The 17956-nt window shown below is 48.7% G+C and overlaps 1 protein-coding gene across 4 annotated transcripts in view; it reads right to left on the bottom strand.

The window, feature by feature from the left end:
* Nucleotides 1-2894: 2894 nt before the first annotated feature.
* The window catches only part of RGSL1 (regulator of G protein signaling like 1), a 155740-nt gene continuing 140678 nt past the window's right edge, over nucleotides 2895-17956 (bottom strand). For 3 of the 4 annotated variants that reach the window (XM_077332239.1, XM_077332240.1, XM_077332242.1), the window contains 8 exons: nucleotides 17353-17542; nucleotides 15532-15670; nucleotides 13646-13770; nucleotides 9921-10039; nucleotides 7278-7370; nucleotides 5985-6051; nucleotides 4327-4471; nucleotides 2895-3175 (listed from right to left, as the gene is read on the bottom strand). In XM_077332239.1, coding sequence (XP_077188354.1) covers nucleotides 4444-4471; nucleotides 5985-6051; nucleotides 7278-7370; nucleotides 9921-10039; nucleotides 13646-13770; nucleotides 15532-15670; nucleotides 17353-17542 — 761 coding nt within the window. In that variant the 3' untranslated portion in view covers nucleotides 2895-3175; nucleotides 4327-4443. The remainder of the gene's footprint in view (nucleotides 3176-4326; nucleotides 4472-5984; nucleotides 6052-7277; nucleotides 7371-9920; nucleotides 10040-13645; nucleotides 13771-15531; nucleotides 15671-17352; nucleotides 17543-17956) is intronic. The other variant, XM_077332241.1, reaches the window with a different exon arrangement.

Genomic DNA, 17956 nt, shown 5'->3' with positions numbered 1-17956 from the left:
AATAAGGCCACTGACCCAGATGCTGTTGCAGTCAGCTGGGGGCAGTCCAGAAGCCAGGCAAACCTTGGAAGCCTCTAGCAGCTTTCACCACTTCTGATCCTCACAGAATCCAAGAGGCTGGTCTGGATCTTACTTGAAATGAGACAGTAACTGACAGGCTGACGTTCCTGCGAGTCTAATGTCTAATTCTCTCCCTTCAGACACTTGTATCAAGTGTAGCCAAGGCAGGATCATACTCCTAAAGGTGCTGCAATTCCCAGACTGTAATCAGTGGCCACATTAGAAGACCTCTTGCAAACACGGAAACAAGCAGCCAGTTTTTTTTCCTGCAGGATTTGAGAGAAGGCTCCAAGCATAGCTTGATATTGGCAGGCCAGAGCAACTCAGTTTGGCATCACAGGGGCCAACCTTCCAGGGTCCCCACGAGGAGCAAAGGACACACTGAACACTCCGTCTGGCCACGCCTTTTCCTTTTTGCATTATCCTTGGATGTTCTGGGCAACATGAGAGAAGCTATGGACTGTATACCCAGCCCACCCCCCATAAGCCTTCCCAAGGTCCTGCTGCAGATCCTCAGGACACGGTTCGGCACACTTCAGAAGCAAGAAGTTTTCGAACTGCCAAGCGGTCTTCAGTAATTTAGCACCCATGATCTGTAGGGGTAGTTACAAAACTGCAGGAATGAGATCTGACCACTCCAATTAAAGGACCTCAAGTGTCAAGAAGGACCTTCTTCTGCCCGAGGCCCCGGAGAGCCTTTGCCAGCTAAACTAGTTCTGAGTAAGGGGCTATAACAGACAGTCCTGAGTGAGGGGCTAAAATAGACAATTCTGAGTGAGGTACTAAAACAATCCTGAGTGAGGGGCTAAAATAGACAATTCTGAGTGAGGTACTAAAACAGTCCTGAGTGAGGTACTAAAATAGACAATTCTGAGTGAGGTACTAAAACAATCCTGAGTGAGGGGCTAAAATAGACAATTCTGAGTGAGGTACTAAAACAGTCCTGAGTGAGGTACTAAAATAGACAATTCTGAGTGAGGTACTAAAATAGTCCTGAGTGAGGGGCTAAAATAGACAATTCTGAGTGAGGTACTAAAACAGTCCTGAGTGAGGGGCTAAAATAGACAATTCTGAGTGAGGTACTAAAACAGTCCTGAGTGAGGGGCTAAAATAGACAGTTTTGAGTGAGGTAATAAAACAGTCCTGAGTGAGGGGCTAAAATAGTCCTGAGTGAGGTGCTAAAACAGGCAGTCTTGAGTGAGGTGCTAAAAGAGACAGTCCTGAGTGAGGAGCTAAAGTAGACAGTAAGGAGGACCAATGGTACAACTGGGACAACTTCACACTCTCATATGAGTGGACAGCCTGATCTTTGTCTCAGGCTTTGAAACTCTTTTGGTCCTGGTCTGATTTACTGGTGAAAAGAAAAAAACAAAACCTCTCCAATTGGCTGGCGGCCCAACTGGGAGTGTTACTGAATAGCTTTTCCCCAGGGCTATTTTAGCTGCAGTTCTAATCCAGACCAGATGCCCATATACCTGATGAGGTTTTTTTTTTTAATGCTGAGAGGAACCTCCATACAGGTATCATACAGTGAAAATGGAAGATCCAGTTCTCCATCATTTAGCAATTCATAGCTAAAGTTCGGACCCTAATTTGTTCCTCTCATTTTCATAGTAAAAAGGATGGAAGGTGATGTGGTACAGCCTAATCTAGTCAGATCCTGGAAGCTAAGCAGGGTGCTTGAAAGGGAGGCCACCAAGGACGTTTCTGCAGAGGAAGGCAAGGGCCAACTACCTCTGCTTCTCACTTGCCTTGGAAGCCTCTTGCTGGAGTTGCCATAAGTCAGTTGTGACTTGACGGTACTTAAATATGAATGCTGGGGGAAAGTGGCATGGGATAGCCTGATTTTGCCAGATCTTAAAGCATAAGCAGGGTTGGTATTTGGAAAGGAGACCACCAAGGGAGATTCTGTGGAAGAAAGCAAAGACCAACCACCTCTACGTCTCATGGACCTTGACAAACTCTTGCTGGGGTTGTTCTAAGCCAGTTGTGACCGGATGGCACTGGCACATGTATGCTGGAGGGAAGGTGGCATGGGGTAGTCTGATCTCAACATATCTCGGAAGCTAAGCAGAGTTGGTACTTGGAAGGGAGACCACTAAGCAAGACTCTGTAGAGGAAGGCAATGGCCAACCACCTCTGCTTCTCACTTGCCTTGAAAGCCCCTTGTTGGGGACATGCCATACTTTTAAGCTAAGCAGGGTTGGTGCTTGGAAGAGAGACCACCAAGGAAGACCCTGCAGAGGAAGGCAAGGGCCAACCAGCTCTGCTTCTCACTTGCTTTGGAAACCTCTTGCTAGGGTCACCACAAGTCAGTTGTGACTTGATGGCACTTTGCACACACACATGAATAAGGATACGTTGCCATTTGGGGGAGAGACAGAAGACAACATGGTAGCATGTGATTATGGCTACAAAATTCGGCTTGTGAAATAGCTTCTGTTGCGAGTTTCTTCCAAGTCATGCTAAAGGTTGAAATTTCAAAGGGGAGGGGGGCTGCCAACATGTTGGAAGTGGCGCTTCTGCACCATGCAAAGTCTCCTGTCTGAACTCATGTTTTTGCAATAGAATCATGAAAGGAAAGGCAAGCTCCTTTTCAGAATTGTACACACATCGCAGAATGCAGCTTTGGCATCCAAGGATATGGGATGCCTGTGCCTAACTGGTTGGGTTTTTTTTTTTAATGCACTGACTGTGACCCTCTAAATCAGGGGTAGTCAAACTGTGGCCCTCCAGATTTCCATGGACTACAATCCCCATGAGCCCCTGCCAGCATTGCTACCCCTGCTCTAAATACTTGATAAAGGGTGGACTAGACAGACAGGGTAAAATAATAGTTTCAGCTTGTGCAATTTATTAAAAAAACACTGATGGAGTTTTAAAAAAACATCTGGAAGGAGAAACCTTTTATTCTTTGGAGGACGGGTTGGTCTCTTTGGAATGGCTCAGGACAGGTGGGCGCTTCTGTCTTGAAACTCCGCTTCTCCTAGCAAAAAATGTCCATGATGTGCTCTGGAACGTTAAAGCAATGAAGGAAGAAGGGAGCTCTTCTTGCAGGAAGCGTAGCCACACAATAGTCTCCTTGCTGTTGTAAAAGAAGAGTATTCTCCAAGGCCTGCAATAATGCATGAGAATTAGACAGGCATCACCTGTATTAAAGGCAAGTTGCAAAATATGGCTTTAAGGTTGTATTTTCTTTAATGACATAGCTGTCCCAGGGCTGCCAGTCACCTGCCGGGGGTGAGGAATGCCCTCCAAACAACTGCCCAATAGGACAAACATGCTGCAAAAAATTAGGAAGAGATGCTAGCAACATCCCATACTGCGTCCCAACACGCTGTGTCACTCTGTATGTAACCAGAAGTCATGTCTTCAGGTTTCCAGCAATGCTCTGCTACTTGAGCCAAAACTCTATGGTAGAACCATTTGCCAGAGCATCCCCACACTGTCATCACTTCTCATTCACACAGGAAATGACATCACTGTATTCCCAGCGATGTTGTCACATTGCTGATCTGGGCCTCCCATCTTCCAAGGTCCCGCCTCTTGTCCAGGGCTCTGAACCAATCGCCTCCTTTTTTAAGAAGCAAGTTGCCTGCCAATACAATACACGTGTTATCATATGGAAAGATATGGATTAAAAGAGGCAGTGGTATGTCCGTTGCTCCAAAAAACCATCTCTGGCTCCGCAGGAGCCTGGCAACTACTGCCCTGTCTCACATCAAGCGTTTCTGGGGAAGTTGGTTGAAAGGGCTGCTGCAGACCAAATGAAGACACCAAGGGCTGGTGCAGCCAGTTCTTCTCTGCACTCATTTCTGCTGAACATCTGAGCAGATGTGCCCCTTGTCTGGGTGGTTGTCCTCTTTTACAAAAAAATCCCTTTGGCTGACTTGCCTACTACATTGGTCGAGACTCTCCCGGACAGCAACCAAGTTCTGCCAAAGGCAATGAGCTTAACTCCACCTAAGGCAGGGGTAGTCAACCTGTGGTCCTCCAGATGTCCATGGACTACAATTCCCATGAGCCCCTGCCAGCGTTCGCTTTAAGTCATCCATGGAGGGGATTAGGAGGCACCACAGATGGTGTTCTAGGCACATGACAGAAGCCATGTTAGATCAGACCAATGGCCCATCCAGTACAACACTCTGTGTCACACGGTGGCACAACCTCAGGCACCGTCAGGAAGCCCAGCAGTGGGGTCAGTGTGTACTTTCGCCACCCAATTAATCAAAAAACAAATCTTAAAAATTCTCCCATCTGACCCACCAGAAGTTCTAATACGTTAACTCTTCTGCCGAAGGAGGGGCCCGATTCTGACCTGTCACCTGGTGAGAAAGGCTTGGAGTAACTCAGACAAGAAAAAGGGGAGCGTGAGAACAGCCATCATTTCAGTAAGTCTTGACCCGATCCCCTAAACGGGAAAAATAAAGTCAGTCACTGACTATTCTGAGTGCCTCTCCCTAAATAGACAGAACTCTTACAGATGTATTTAGAATAAGGTGACCAGATTGTCCCACTTTTAGAGGGACATCTGGGGGCACCTGGCAAATTGTACTTATGTTGAAATTTAAAAATATATATTACAATACTATTTTTGTATTCTATGCATTCTATGAAAAATTTTGTTCCTCCATATAGACCAAATTTTTAATCAAGAACCCCCCCCCCCCCCGGTCAATGGTGTCCTGCTTTACCAATCTTAAAATCTGGTCACCTTAATTTAGAATGAGAGCATAGGCATGCTCACTGGCATCCAGCCAAACATTGACCAACTGTGAACGGGACCAAATTATTTTGTTCTTATGGAAACCTCAGTGTGGTAACATTTGGTTCTTAACAATGGGCACAGTGTTCAGGGTTGGCCAAAGTGTGACTCTCCAGTTGTCTATGAACTACAATTCCCAGGAGCCCCTGCCAGCCGCATAGGAATTGTAGTCCATGGCCACCCCGTGTGTAGGCTAAGCTGACTGCAGTCAAAGTGTTGCCAGAGGATTCATGTTTCTCTCACTGAAAACAATGTGATGCAAACTGTATCAGGGTGCCATGCTTTTGAGCTACACAGAAAAGGCTGAAAGCATCAAAAAAAACCCAGCTGCTGCTGGGTTTTCCCAGACTTAAGGCGCTCCTGAATTTGCCCTTGATATCTGAAAGCATAAATGGCAGGTGAACTATTTTTATTTTAATACCTTGCCTGTGGAAGCAGTTCATTCATCATTCTCTACAATGAAGCATTTCACAAGAAGCTGCCCCCCCCCTCAGTTGCCCAGTTCCTTCCCAGTTTCCCAACCTTTCCACTAAAAATGGAAAACAGGAAGCGGAGAAAGGGGGAAACATTTATTTTTGTTTGCTTGTCAAACATTTGGCACACCCCCTTCATAGATCCAGTTTCTACAGTTCCTCAGCAGGAGTAATGACACACAGGGATGCCAGACTCCAGGTGGCAGCTGGGGATTACAGCTAATCTCCAGGTGACAGACATCAGCTCCACCGGAGAAAATGGCTGCTTAAGAAGATAGACTGTACAGCATTATACCATAGTGAAGTCCCTCCCCTCCTCAAGCCACGCCCCCTCAGGCTCCACCTCCAAAATCTCCATGTATTTCCCAACCCAAAGCTGGCATGCCTACAAGACAGATCAGAAACAAGCTGCCATGTCTAGCATGAGACGGCTTTCCCCAGTTGCAGAGCAGAAAGACGCAGAGAAAAGGAGATTCATCCTTCTACTTCTGTTGGGAGAACGAGCCCGACATTCTTTTAATTTTGATCCGATAAGCCGAACAAGTCCCCAAAGCAGACGAAGAAGAGCTGGGTTTTTCATAACCCACTTTTCACTGCCCTAAGGAGTCTTAAAGGAGCCACTAGACTTCTGTTTTATTTTGCTCTCCAGTTCCAGCCTGACACAAGGCGCCTCAAAGCACACTTACCTTTTGACCTGGCTGGCGGAGAGGACTGAATTGGACCTTTTTGACTGGGCGCAGCTTGGTGTTGAAGCTGGGAAGGGGGAAAGAAAATCAACCTGTTACTGAAACCTTCCCAGGGTACAGTTATCTGAAAAGATATCAAATTCTTTCCTTTTTCATCTCCAACCACTTAGCCAGCAGGTCAATAGAAGAAGAAGAAGAAGAAGAGTTGGTTCTTATATGCCGCTTTTCCCTACCCGAAGGAGCCTCAAAGCGGCTTACAGTCGCCTTCCCATTCCTCTCCCCACAACAGACACCCTGTGGGGTAGGTGAGGCTGAGGCAGCACTGATATCACTGCCTGGTCAGAACAGTTTTATCAGTGCCGTGGCGAGCCCAAGGTCACCCAGCTGGCTGCATGTGAGGGAGTGCAGAATCGAACCCGGCATGCCAGATTAGAAGTCCGCACTCCTAACCACTGCACCAAACTGGCTCTCCGTCTGGCTAGCTGCTGGGCACTTTAGCTGATTATGTTCTGACTGCACAATTCCATTATGGCCCCGCAGGGCCTTGTGCTCTGCGGGTTCTAATCTAGTGATCATTCCCAGCCCCAGGGAAACATGCCTAACCTCGACCAGGGCCAGGGAACCTTTCGGTCCTGGCCCCGACCTGGTGGAATCTCCCGAAGGAGTTGCGTGCCCTGCAGGAGCTTTTAGCGTTCTGCAGGGCCTGCAAAATGGAGCTCTTCTGCCAGGTCTGTGGTTGAGGCTCGGCAGCAAGGACGATCATGGCCCCCCTATAGGAGCAACGGCTTGCAAGTCCCATCTGTCCCCTCCTCCCCCTCCTTCCACCCCCCCCCCCAGAGGTATTGCTGGGGATAGGGATGGGACGATGTTTCCGCCGTATCTTTATTCTATATTGTTTGACATTGTTGTATTTTATGGTTTTATGTCAGGGGTTTTAATGGGATTTTTTAGATTTTACCTGACATTTGCAACCTGCCACGAGCCTTTGGGGGACTGGCAGGAAATGAATCACAAAATAAATAAAATTAATTAATTAATTCCTGCAGAGCTACATCCCTGATTGGTGCTGAGAGACAGGAAGAAGCAAGTTGGGATTGGCCAGTGTCAAGATCGACTTCCTTGGGAGGAACTCTCTGGCCTTCTTTGCATACCTAAGCTTAGAGGCTTTTACTCTTAACCACTACACCAAGCAGTCTCTCTCTCTCTCTCTCAAAAAAAAACAAAACCCTACCCCAAAACCCCAAGATCAGCTCCATTCATCAGCCTCTGCTTTCCCACAGCACCGTAACTTACATTTCTCTCCAAGGGTTTCTGCCTCATCCTTTGGCTGAGGTAACAGCAGCTGAATTCCTTTGAGTATAGTATACCTGATGATCGGATGGTCCTCTGTTTAAAGAGACAACGCAGAACGGTCAGGTTTTTTCCGTGCAGATTTGCTCCGTGAGGGCGTATGGCAGGGGTAGTCAACCTGTGGTCCTCCAGATGTTCATGGATTACAATTCAAACGCTGGCAGGGGCTCATGGGAATTGTAGTCCATGGGCATCTGGAGGACCACAGGTTGACTACCTCTGGCCTACAGGATTCAGAACATCTCTGAAAAAGCTTTGTCGACACCTACCAACTATCTTGTGTCCCACCACCACCGAATTTGAAGACTTCCTCCAAGTGAAGGAGCCTTCCTCTCACGGAAGTGGTTCCTCTGTAGGCAGGAGATCCGCTTCTATTTAAGGAAGGCTGGAGGAAGGCTTAAGGCCTGGTCAAGTGCAAAGGTTAAATATGAGCAAATTTTGGAGGGACGGTGGGAGAAGTTCTATCTATACTGATTATCATAAAAGCCTTGATTCAGGAGGGATTGTTATCCAAGATGGATTCAAGAGGGATTGTTATCCAAGAGATTGTTATCCAAGTTATCCAAGACTACGAACACTTTATTTGCAGTCACTTAGACCAAAACAATAAATGCAAAGTAAAATGCCTTTAAAACTCGGAATCATATATCCCACTTCTCACTGTCTGAAGGAGTCTCAAAGTGGCTTGCAATAGCCTTCCCTTCTTCTCCCCACAATGGACACCCCATGAGGTAGGTAGGGTTGAGAGAGCTCTGCGAGAACTGTAATTGACCCAAGGTTACCTAGCTGGCTTCATGTGGAAGAGAAGTGAGGACTCCAGTTCTCCAGATTAGAGTCCACCACTCCCTAAGCACTACACCAAAGTGGCTCTTTGGGTTGTGATCCATGACAGAATGCCCACAGGCATTCACTTTGGCACTTTTTGGTATTCACTTCCTTCTTTCCCAAAGGATCTCTTCCTGAAATATGGAAGCAATCCCGACTTTCTTCCATCTCCTTGAAGAAGGAAGTAGACCAGTTCAGGAGATGTCACCTTTACCTACCTCTGCAGGAACAGCCATTTGGGAAATGGCTACTTCTATCACTGGCAGAGGTTGGGCTCTGAAGCTCCGCCTTTAGGGGGGTTGGCCATGCCTCTCTCAGTGGCCACCTTGTGGCAGCACCTCCTGCTTGTTCTCAGAATTCCAAAAGTGCTCATAGGCTCCACACCAGGAGTAGTCAAACTGCGGCCCTCCAGATGTCCATGGACTACAATTCCCAGGAGCCCTTGCCAGCATTCGCTGGCGAATGCTGGCAAGGGCTCCTGGGAATTGTAGTCCATGGACATCTGGAGGGCCGCAGTTTGACTACCCCTGCTCCACACAGTTCAATTATGGAGCTAGTCCTTTACGATTCTGGGTTGTATCCTATCATTCTGCTCTGCCAAATTTGAAGGCTTTCTCTATTCCAAGAAATTTTCCACCAACAGAAAAGGTCCCTTGGATGGGAGAATGGGTTCAAACAGAGCAGAGCAGAGAGGCAGGACAGAAGAGGGAAAAGAGCCGGTGTTTTGCTCTCCGTTTTTTACTACCTGAAGAAGTCTCCGTTTACAATCACCGATACTTCCTCTCCCCACAACAGACACCCTGTGAGGTAGGTAGGGCTGAGAGAGCTCTCAGCAAACTCTGACTGGCCCAAGATCACCCAGCTGGATGCATGCGGCAGAAGAGTGGGGAATCTAATTGAAGGGTTGGTTTTTTATACCATGCTTTTTACTACTCGAAGGAGTCTCAAAGCGGCTTACGATCACCTACCTTTTCTCTCCCCAGAACAGACACCCTGTGAAATAGGTGAGGCTGAGAGAGCTCTGAGAGAACTGAAGCTGGCCCAAGGCTAGCCAGCTGGCTGCATGTGAAGGAGTGGGGAATCAAACTTGGTTCTCCAGATTAAAGGCTGCCACACTTAACCCCGACACCACACTGCATCTCAGGATGGGAGCTCATGTTTGGCTCTTTACAAGAAGTTGGCACTAAGAATGATAATTTTTTTAATAAAAACTTGTTAAGAGCAACAAAGATAGCACCAGCAAAATAAAATGAATAGGGGAGCACAAATCTCAGAGTTGTGCACACACAAGTATGCATACTCTGGAGATTTTACAGCATAACGGAACACGAAACATCAAGAAGATTATATACTCCAGAACAGTGGTCCCCAACCTGCGGGCCGCGGCCCGGTGCCGGGCCGCAAAGGCCATGGCGCTGGGCCGCGGCTCCCTCTCCCCGCCCCTCCCGCCGCAGTAAAAAACTTCCCAGGCCGCCAGCTTGCGGCCCGGGAAGCTTCTTACTGCGGGAGGGCGGGGAGAGGGAATCAGGGCCAAGCCGCGCCTGTGCGGGCCGCGTCCGCGGGTGCCGATGCGCAGGCGCGGCTCGCGGGTGCGGCCCGATGCGCGCGCACAGCCCGCGGGCGCAGCCCGATGCGTGGGCGTGGCCTGCGCGAGCGTGGTTCCCACGGGCGCAGCCCGATGCCCTGCCGGTCCCCAGCCTCATAAAGGTTGGGGACCACTGCTCCAGAAGACAAATTCAATACAAGAGACCCTCTGCTCACCACCGCTGTAATGGCTGAATTTCCTATGAAGTGGCTTAGGAGCAGTTGGTGGGGAAGTAGACATCTGTTTCTCTGCCTTGCGACTTTTGAACCCTTTCATTACTTTCCAATGACAATACCTGCCGGTAAAAACGATAATGTATTTATTTATTTTATTTATTTATTTGGATTTTTATACCGCCCTTTCTTTGCAGCTCTGGGCGGTTTACATGGAAACAGCATCTAACTCTACATGGAACATATGAACAACTTTCAAACAACTTTCAAAACATTATCACAGTTCAATGCCTCATTATTTGAAACAATCATCTTAATAATCTATAGGAACATCTTTAAACCGCCCGTGGCGCCACGGGCGCCACGGACTAAATAATTCGATAAGGCCTGCCGAGGCGGGATGTGTCCGTGATGAGGAAGGGTCCGGATTGGACCCTTCCTCACGACAGACAATCGGAGGGACCAATCGGCAGGCGCGAAAGACACTCGCCGACGATGACGAAGGAGCCGCCGACCAGCCCCCCTTCCCGCATCCCCGCCAATCCCACCCTTCAAACAACCGTCCACACACTCACCCACCTGCACACCGCCCGCTAACCCCCCCACCCTCCCCGCACCCCGCCGCCACTTCCCACGCTTCGCGTACACACTCACCCGCGCCCACACCATCCGATCACCCTCCCACCCTCCCCAGACCCCTTCCCGTCCCGCTAACGCTTCCGACATTTCAAGCACCCCCCCCAACCACACAATTACCCACCCTGCCGCCGACCGATCACCCCACCACACTACCCAGACCCCTTCCCACCCCGACACGAGGTCCAAACAACCAGCCGCGACATGACTCCCAGCTCCTGTCCCCGGCCTTCCCCACCACCCCTTTCCTATGCCGATCCACCCTCGCGGCCACCACGCTCACCTTTCCTGGTCCTCCGCAGCCCGGCCCCTTCCTTCCCATTTCGCCGACGCTGGCCCCAGCCGCCCTGCTCTGCCCGTCTGCTCCACCGGCCCTAGAATGACCCGGGCATGCGCGGACTCACGCGCATGCCTGGTTGCAGAGCCCAACGCACTTCTGCCCCCCAAGCACCCCGGCCCCACGCTCCTGCACGCATGCCCGGATACCCGAGCATGCGTCCTTCGCCTCCCGATGACTCGCCCCATCCCCCCAGCCCACCCTGCGCCGCTACCTCCATTTAAACAAACACTCCGAAGCCCATTCTCACTACGCCCAACCTCTGCCCATTTTTATAAATGGGCTTTATTCCCTAGTTAGTATTATAAATAACAACGTTGTGAGGTCAGTTATTGCAGTCATGGGAGGGTGTCTGGTGGGGGGACCAGCAGGTATTCTGGGACGGTCGGCCTCAAGCGAACGCCTAGTGGAGGAGCTCCCATGTAGATGCCTTAGGTCAGGGGTAGTCAACCTGTGGTCCTCCAGATGTCCATGGACTACAATTCCCATGAGCCCCTGCCAGCAAATGCTGGCAGGGGCTCATGGGAATTGTAGTCCATGGACATCTGGAGGACCATAGGTAGACTACCCCTGCCTTAGGTGGAGTTAAGCTCATTGCCTTTGGCAGAACTTGGTTGCTGTCCAGGAGATTCTCAACCAATGTAGTAGGCAAGTCAGCCAAAAGGATTTTTTTGTAATAGAGGACAACCACCCAGACAGGGCACATCTGCTAAGATGTTCAGCAGAAATGAGTGCAGAGAAGAACTGGCTGCACCAGCCCTTGGTGTCTCCATTTGGTCCGCAGCAGCCCTTTCAACCAACTTCCCCATAAACGCTCGATGTGAGACCGGGAGGTAGTTGCCAGGCTCCTGCGGAGCCAGAGATGCTTTTTGGAGCAACAGACATACCACTGCCTCTTTTAATCCATATCTTTCATAAGATAACACGTGTATTGTATTGGTCGACAACTTGCTTCTTTAAAAAGGAGGCGATTGGTTCAGAGCCCTGGACAAGAGGCGGGACCTTGGAAGATGATTGCCACAAGAGTTCTAAGGGCTGCCTCTTCTGGCAGTTGCTGGCATAACGGCTTCAGGGCCACCGCATCATTTATTTATTTAATTTACATACCGCCTTCCCTAATGGCTCAGGGGCACACAAGGGCAGCTGGTGCCTACGCAAGACAATACCGGCCATATTAGCTGGGGAACTGGATATGGAGGGGTTGAGGAGAGTGCTGATGGGGTCAGCCCAAAAGAGGAATGGCTTCGAAGGATTGGTGGAGTTAGAACAGGGGTAGTCAAACTGCGGCCCTCCAGACGTCCATGGACTACAATTCCCATGAGCCCCTGCCAGCGTTCGCTGGCAGGGGCTCATGGGAATTGTAGTCCATGGACATCTGGAGGGCCGCAGCTTGACTACCCCTGGGTTAGAAGAAAGCACAAAAGCCTTCAGAGCACAGTTCTTGTTTAAGGGCAAAGCAGGCCCATTTGCCACACCACAAATCCTTCTGTGTTTGAACACTGCCACTAGCTAGGATCTTTCTATCACCATTCTGCCCCTGCACCCCTTAACAATGCCAAGTTGGCCTCTACGGTCAGGTCAGCCCTGCCCATTGGTCATTCTAATTCACTGCTGCACCTTTGGCACATATTTGGAATGAAACACAGTAGACATCAGCCAGTGTGATTTCCTTTTTTCATTAAAAAACGGTGGTGGAATGTGCCACCAGGTCACAGTTGACTTAGGGAGGCCCCCATAGGATTTTCAAGAGGAGAGCTGTTCAAAGGCGGTTGGCCATTGCCTGCCTCCATTCCACAAGATTGTACCTGGGTGGTTCATTAATGGGCTAATGGACTTTCTAATGAATTCCACTGAGACACAGGAAAAAAAAACAATTCCTAATCAACTTTCTAATGAACTCCACAGGGAAAACACTTCCTAGTTCCATTCCATTTGGAAATTTTTAAAGAGAGGCCAGATAGCCATCTGACAGAGAGGTTGATTCTGTGAAGGCAAAGGGGTGGCAGGTTACAGTAGATGAGTGATTGGGATGTGAGTGTCCTGCATAATGCAGGGGGTTGGATTAGATGACCCACGAGGTCCCTCCCAACTCTATGATTCTATGATTCTTCTATGATTCTATTTCACCCCTTGGGAGATGCCCAAACAAGACAAGAATGTGATGCATTACACCAGCCCCCTTGAGAAGGAAATAAAATGCCCAGCAACTGTTCACACATTCCACATTTTGACACTGATTCCTATACTGTCATTTCTGAAGATGCCAGCCACAGTTACTGGTGAAATGTTAAGGACTAAATGTACCAGGCTATGGCCACATGGCCCATAAAGAAGAGTGGGTTTTTACACCATTCTCTGCCTTAAGGAGTCTCCAAGTGGTTTACAATCAATTTCCCTTTTCCCCACATAGGCACCTTTTAAGGTAGGTGGGGCCGAGAGAGCTTTGAGAGAACTATGACTAGGATACCCAGCAGGCTTCATGTGGATGAGAGGTGGGGAATCAACCCTTGTTCTCCAGATTAAATTCCACTGATCTTAACCTCTACACCATGCTGGCTCTCAACCCCCCTAACTCAGCCACCCTAACAGTCCAGACTAATCTCCCTGTTTCTAGTGTACTGGGATTTTATTCTGGCAATACCCCATCTAAGCTGAAAAGACAACTGTAGGCTAGATCCAATGAGACTGCTCAAAGACCAGGCATGCTGGTTCCCTTTCCTCTTACTTTCCCAGTCTAGGAGAGAGGGACGCTTACCTCTTCCAGAAATATAACAAGACTGGGAGAATAGAGAGCATGGCATTATGGTAGAGTGTCCTGTTCAGCACACCTTCGGCAATCGAATTCCGGATTTGATTGTTCTGTGCTTCTGTGAGGTTGACCTGGTCACAGAAGGAAGGACAGAACATGAAAAGAACAGGCAGATATCCACAGTTCAGCAGAAAACAACCCCCCAGTTCCCAGTTAGACAGGAAACAAATTAACGGGAGTTTTACAGAACAGCCAATATAGGCAGTCTCCAACCTTTGAGAGTGTTCTTAAAGCTTTATTAAAGCTGAATTCCGAAATCTGTTCACGAGACTTCATTTAGAGAAGACAAAGAATACCAGAACTAGATTTCATACACAGTAACTAACTCAACTTGCTGCGTACATGATACCAAGATAACAAAATAGAAATACATACAGGAGGATATGTGCGAACAAGAAAAAAAATCATGTGGCTTAATAAATGCTGTAAGTTTCAGAAGAATTTGTGTATTTCATCTGGAGGTCAACATTAAGCCAAGCAAGAAGAAATGTTTCTTATCGTCAGAATCTGAAATCATCATCATCAAAAACAATCAAAACTAGTATCCTAGGCAGGGCCGGATTTTCCTATAGACTAACTAGGCTTCAGCCTAGGGCCTCAAAATCAAGAGGGGCCTATATTCCACATTTTTATAGAGGTTAGTACCAATCACAACATGTTTCATTTAACATATTGATATATATCATAGTAATGATGTATTTTATTATCTCTCATGTAATTTACAAACTTAAAAATGGGAGGTGAAAGGGCCACATAAGTGGAATAGCCTAGGGCCTCTTTTCATGTAAATCCAGCCCTGATCCTAGGTAATAGCTAATTTCATTTGCAAGACTTCCTCAGTTGTGTAATAATAATTGCCCGTGACTGAACAGAGCTCAATGTTTCTTGGGTAACAGAACAGAAATTGCACATAACACCAGCAATGATGGAAGCCGGATTAATCTTGTCCTTGCCTTTATGGGTGGTTGGTCTACTCTGACTACCTATGAATTGCACATGTGCAGCCACCCTTACCCTCACCGAGGAAGTTCACAACCAATTATCGAGGAAGTTCACAACCAATTAACAACCAGTCTCAAAATTCCTGTACCTATTGGGAGATTTATCGGACAATAGTCAAAGGATACCTGCCACAGCTGTATCTTTAGGATGCTTAGGGCTGATCCTGCGTTGAGCAGGGGGTTGGACTAGATGGCCTGTATGGCCCAATCCAACTCTATGATTCTATGATTCTATGATTCCCTGTCCAACCTTCCTCTGATGCACAGCCTGCATTCTTCATCATAAGACTCAACATTTTAACTGTGTGTCCTTATTTTAATTATTAAAATATTTATATGCCACCTTTCCTCTTGGTTGTAAAATGCCAGCCCCCCTTCCCCCCTGGCTAACCCCACTCCTTTCTTTTCCTTTTCTACTTAGTGGACTGCTAGGAGCCTGTCTGTTGAGAAGGGCGGTATATAGAGAGCCAGAATGGTGTAGTGATTAAGAGCAGGGGCTTCTAATCTGGCGAGCCGGGTTCGATTCCCTGCTCCTCCATGTGCAGCCAGCTGAGTGACCTGGGGCTTTTCACAGTCCTGATAGTGCTGTTCTCACACAGCAGCCCTATCAGAACTCTCAACCTCACAGGGTATCTGTTGTGGGGAGAGGAAGGGAAGATGATTGTAAGCCGCTTTGAGATTCCTTTGAGCAGGGCATAAAAGCAGGGTATAAAAACCAATTCTATTTCTTCCTAAGTCTAACAAATAAATAATATGGAAGGAGATGGTACTTTAAAAGCAGGAGGCAACGATGATCACTGTTCTGGGAAACCTACAATCCAGGCCTCTTACCCTCAGTTTAGGTGGGATATCCGAATTCAAGAAGAGTTTGTTGATGGTGATTACTTTAGATTTCAGGAAGGCAATATCTCTCTCTGTGTACAACCCAAGGGCAGCCAGCACGACCACCGAATCGGCCAGATGGAAAAACCTGCAATAGCCACATGGGACAAATCTGAGAGGGAGGGAGGGAGGGAGAGGGAGAGGTGGGCAACAGGAACACCCCATGCAACTTAGAACCCATGACAGGCTCTGGCCACAGTGCGGAACTACAAACTGGACATTTGTGTTGGGCACTGTGCTGGGAAAGGAAGACGCTTCCTTCACAGGGACAGTCTGACACTAATCCTTTGTGATTGTACAGACCAGGGGCAGACCAGCGTGGGTGAACCTAGGTCAGCCTTTCTCAGCTTCTTTTCCATCAAGAAATCCCTGAAACTTCAGGCTTTGAGAAACCCCAGAAGTGGTGCAATCGTGCAGAATACAGTTGGGAAGCATAGCTGTGGACACGCCCACCTGGGGTTCCTCCCCTTCCCTCCTCCTCCAGGCCCATCATTGGCCATTTTGGGAGGAGGGAGGTTGACATGACTATATGTGCTCCAGGACCATCAAGAAACTCCAGCATTTTCCCACTCTGGTTGAAAAAGCCTGCTCTAGATCATCGCTGTGAATTGCGTGGGAGGCCCCGATACTGTAAAGTACAAGCTGTACAGGGGCCTCCGTTGCAAACTGGCATTTGGGTTGGTTAGGAATACACGGCCCAGCTTAAAGTAGAGGACAGAGACTACCGACTTAAAAGACCAGATGCAACGTGATGCCAGCAGGCTGGCTTCTTTCCACAGTTTGCTCCATTCATGCATCAGGCACTGTGTGCTTGTGTCTTCTTACCAGTGTGTGTCCTCTTACCCCATGCTCAGCTCTCATGGTCCTTTCTTACGTGCCTAGGGTAATGCCGATCGCCACTTTGGGGTCAGGAAGAAATTTTTCTCCAGGCCAGTTTGGCCTGGGAATCTTGGAGATTTTTGTCTTCCTCTAAGCACAGTGGGGGGGTCACTGGGGGAGTGGGAAGTCATAGAGTAAGGAGTCGGACTACATGACTCTTGAGGTCCCTTCCAGCTCTGGCTACACCAGCCAGTTTGGTGTAGTGGTTAGGAGTGCGGACTTCTAATCTGGCATGCCGGGTTCGATTCTGCGCTCCCCCACATGCAGCCAGCTGGGTGACCTTGGGCTCGCCACGGCACTGATAAAACTGTTCTGACCGAGGAGTGATATCAGGGCTCTCTCAGCCTCACCCACCTCACAGGGTGTCTGTTGTGGGGAGAGGAAAGGGAAGGCGACTGTAAGCCGCTTTGAGACTCCTTCGGGTAGGGAAAAGCGGCATATAAGAACCAACTCTTCTTCTTCTTCTTCTTCTCTATGTTTCTATGAACCCCTGGGGAAAGAAATTTGGCAATCTTTCCCTTCTGCACATTTCCTTCCTGCAGTTGTTGGCTCCCAACACTTCTCTTCGTTTTGGTTACCCCAAGAGCAATCAGCCTCAAGTAGATTAGATTCCAGAATGGGGAAAACATTCTCTTCTTAACCATTCAAGAAAACCCGTCTCCCACATTATACGCTCACATGGGCCTAGTCTGCACACAAAGGATAATGCACTTTCAATGTGCTTTGGCCGCTGGATTTTCCAGTGCGGAACAGGAAAATCTACTTCAAAAGTGCACTGAAAGTGCATTATCTGTTGTGTGCAGACTAGGCCATGGAGGACCTGATAGCCTCATTGTCTCTTGTTCTGCTCTTATTCCCCCGGAAAAGCCTGGTTAACACGAACTCACTCACTTCTCCATCTCCAGGTAAAAGTAGAGATCGTTGGGCAGGAAATTAACTGAGATGATGCGGCCAGAAAAGATCCGCCGTCTCACTTGTACCACTTCAATGTCTTCGGGGGTGCTCGGGGATCCACTAAAACGGCCTCCGGTGCCACTAATGCTCGTTCGTTGTGGCTGAGCTACAGGTTGAGGAGACATGTCTGAAAAGGGAAAGCCACTGTCAGGATCCAACTCAGTTGAGCCAAGAAAATACCCACAATGCAAAATCGATGTAGTCAATGCCGAATCAATGCCAACTCGGGGAGGGTGGGAGAGGGTTGGCATCCACTAAGCCAACCCGTAACTCCCCTATGGAAAGCGTGGTCCGAATTCGGGTTTCAATTCAGGGGATTTGGTTTCCCGAAAGGCGGGAATGGCTGGACGCTTCGGCGTCTGAAGCGGCCGTTCGCACCCGAAGCAGCCAGCTGCTTCGGGCGCGAACGGCCGCTTCAGACGCCAAAGCGGCCAGCCCTAGCTCCAAGCACCTTTTGAGGCAGGCAGGGCTGAGAGAGCGTTGAGAGAACTGTGACTGTTCCAAGGTCGCCCATGTGGCTTAGTATGAAGGAGAAGGGGAG

The sequence above is a fragment of the Paroedura picta genome, chromosome 4 (assembly GCF_049243985.1).
Source record: "Paroedura picta isolate Pp20150507F chromosome 4, Ppicta_v3.0, whole genome shotgun sequence".
Taxonomy (NCBI): domain Eukaryota; kingdom Metazoa; phylum Chordata; class Lepidosauria; order Squamata; family Gekkonidae; genus Paroedura; species Paroedura picta.
The sequence above is the reverse complement of the archived record's forward strand: the minus strand, read 5'-3'. Positions and strand labels throughout refer to the sequence as shown.